Source organism: Sardina pilchardus, chromosome 12 (genome assembly GCF_963854185.1).
Source record: "Sardina pilchardus chromosome 12, fSarPil1.1, whole genome shotgun sequence".
Lineage (NCBI taxonomy): Eukaryota > Metazoa > Chordata > Actinopteri > Clupeiformes > Clupeidae > Sardina > Sardina pilchardus.
In genome coordinates, this window is record NC_085005.1 from 34,348,003 (window position 1) to 34,350,502 (window position 2,500).

The following is a 2,500-nucleotide window of genomic DNA, read 5'->3' on the forward strand; positions in this document are numbered from 1 at the left end:
CGTCATGTCTTGGCAGCGTGGTCCCAGCATGCTGCTGAGGAGGCGGAGCCTATTCTCCAGCATCTCCAGTGCCTCACCAGCTGGACACGCCCACTCACTCATAGCCACACCCCCACCACATGTTGGCTCCGCCCCTTCACTCAGAACCTCCCTGCAGCGCTTCAGCTCCTCCTCCACCTCACACACTTCCTGTGTCAGCGCCTGTGGGACACACACACACACACACACTTCCTGTGTCAGCGCCTGTGGGACACACACACACACACACACACACACACACACACACACACACACACACACACACACACACACACACACACACACACACACACACACAAACACACACACACACACACACACACACACACACACACAATAGGCTCGTTCACGATGAGCTGCGGCTGACTTAGGCTGGCTTCATACGTCAACATGAGCTTGAGAGCCTGAATTCACTCGCTGGAGACCTCGCGGGAGATATCGCGGAATTTTGTGTGTATTAAATACAGTATAACTTTCATTCTTACTCATTTAAAATGAGCATGATGACTAACGAAATAAATTGATATGATGTGTTTAAATAAACCGCTGTTGTCATACAGTTAACAGGCCTGCATTGTAGCACATTAATTAAATATCAAGTGTTTTCCGTCTGTATCTATTTAACCAACAGCATAAAATAGCAGAGTATCCTCACGTTTTCAGTAGGCTAGCCTACCGCTGTTCTAGAAATCACAAATAAGAAGGTATCCCTTCGATTTCTGTTCATTTTAGCAGATTCTAACGTAAGGAGCAAAGATTCTAGAACAGAGCACGATGGATCACAGGGATAAGCTCCGGTGTCGTCCCAGACGCTGGCTACAGTGCTGTTCCTAATATATGGACTGATCCATCTTGGTCCGCTCTACAGTCTTTGGTAAGGAGGCAGAACGAGACACCTGTCATACTCGTCATGGGGAGATTCCTTCCAAACTGCCCTATCACGACTTTGAACTGACGTCATTGGGGCGGGTTTCAGCCTGTGCAGTCGCTAAAAAATCAACTGCGCTAACGGAAAGGAGACGTAGACCTTCGCGATATTTTAAGGACATGTGACATGATATCACCGTGGTAACTCCCACTGCGACTGCAAGATGTTGGACATGACTTCTAATCAGTTTGCATTTCGTCTGTCCCAGTGTGCATTGTGTTCAACCCAGCATGCATCACATCAAGTCAGATCTGCACAGAGATTCCAGAAGTCGAACAAGCCCAGGGGGTCAAGGCCGTGTTGATTAGCTTCGGCAAGTTAGCAAGCGCCATTTTCAATTATGGCGCCTCATGGAGCATTTAGAACCAGCTCCGTGCACGAAAATCCGTGTTGGGCACGAGCACTCATGCGCGTACATGTTGGTGGACGGGTACCTACAGCCAATCATTACTCCGTGCGACACTCAGGTGTGCGTTCCCGAGCAACTTGTTCTGCTTGTTGTTATGCGGCAAGCAAGGTATTTGCATTATCGCCACCCTCTGAACTGGAGGATGACTCTCTTTTTACAGAATGTCCAATAAAAGTCAATGTAGGTCCATGCGTCATTTCCAGCTTTGGAACTTTGCGCATGGTCAGAGCCGACTGGCGCTGGATCGGAGCTCCAGTGTTCAATATGGCGTTGGCGAAAATTGGCCGGATTTACTAGCCTAGCATCGGCCATTCATTTGTATGGAGGGCGGGACTTAGTCACGCTCTCCAGTTATATATAATACCTCCATGAACAAGCCTAATCTCATCACTACGACATCATTTCCTGACAGCAGTCCAATCAGTGAGCTTCAGTGAGAACTAGACCCGGTGGCCTTCATGAATGAGTTAGTGAATAAATAACAAATAAAGCATTGTGAGAGTGCAGTGCAATGCGACTCCTGACCTCAAGGTGGCAGAGTTGAGCCTCGCTGTGGTCTGACAGCAGCATGGGGCCACTGAGCAGCTGCGCTTCAGCGCCATCTAGCCACCTGGAGGCTACCGCCACTGCAGCACACAGCTCCTGCTCCTGCTGCCTTGCCTGCTGCACTCCACCGCCCCCTGCCTGTGAGGAGGACAAACCACAACACATTAACACAAGTAATGATTCATTATAATAAACACAATAGTACTTCATTATAATGAACACAATAATAATTCATAATAATGAACACAATAATAATTCATAATAATGAACACAATAATAATTCATAATTAATATTATGAATAATAATTAGCTCGGTAAGCATCTATCAATCATCAATTTCAGTCAGTTCCACGTAAATCCTTTACTGCAGGAGTTAGTGACAAAAGCAGTTGCTTTATTACCATCTCTTCCAGATCCCTATGTGTGTGTGAGTGACTGAGCCTGAGTGTGTGTGTGTGTGTGTGTGTGTGTGTGTGTGTACCTGGTTGAAGGTCTCGAACAGCGTCCTGGGGGAGGGGCAGTCGTGGGGCGGAAGCTCCGCCCTAAACACGCCTCCTGGACTGATCACTCTGGAGCGC

The 2,500-nt window shown here is 47.8% G+C and overlaps 1 protein-coding gene across 1 annotated transcript in view; it reads right to left on the minus strand.

Moving 5' to 3' along the window:
- syne1a (spectrin repeat containing, nuclear envelope 1a) overlaps window positions 1-2,500 on the minus strand; it is a 188,354-nt gene that overhangs the window by 90,498 nt on the left and 95,356 nt on the right. The window contains exons 47-49 of the mRNA XM_062550345.1: window positions 2,404-2,500; window positions 1,902-2,060; window positions 1-201 (exon numbers count right to left, since the gene is read on the minus strand). The exon at window positions 1-201 is cut by the window's left edge and continues 30 nt beyond it; the exon at window positions 2,404-2,500 is cut by the window's right edge and continues 8 nt beyond it. Coding sequence (XP_062406329.1) covers window positions 1-201; window positions 1,902-2,060; window positions 2,404-2,500 — 457 coding nt within the window. The remainder of the gene's footprint in view (window positions 202-1,901; window positions 2,061-2,403) is intronic.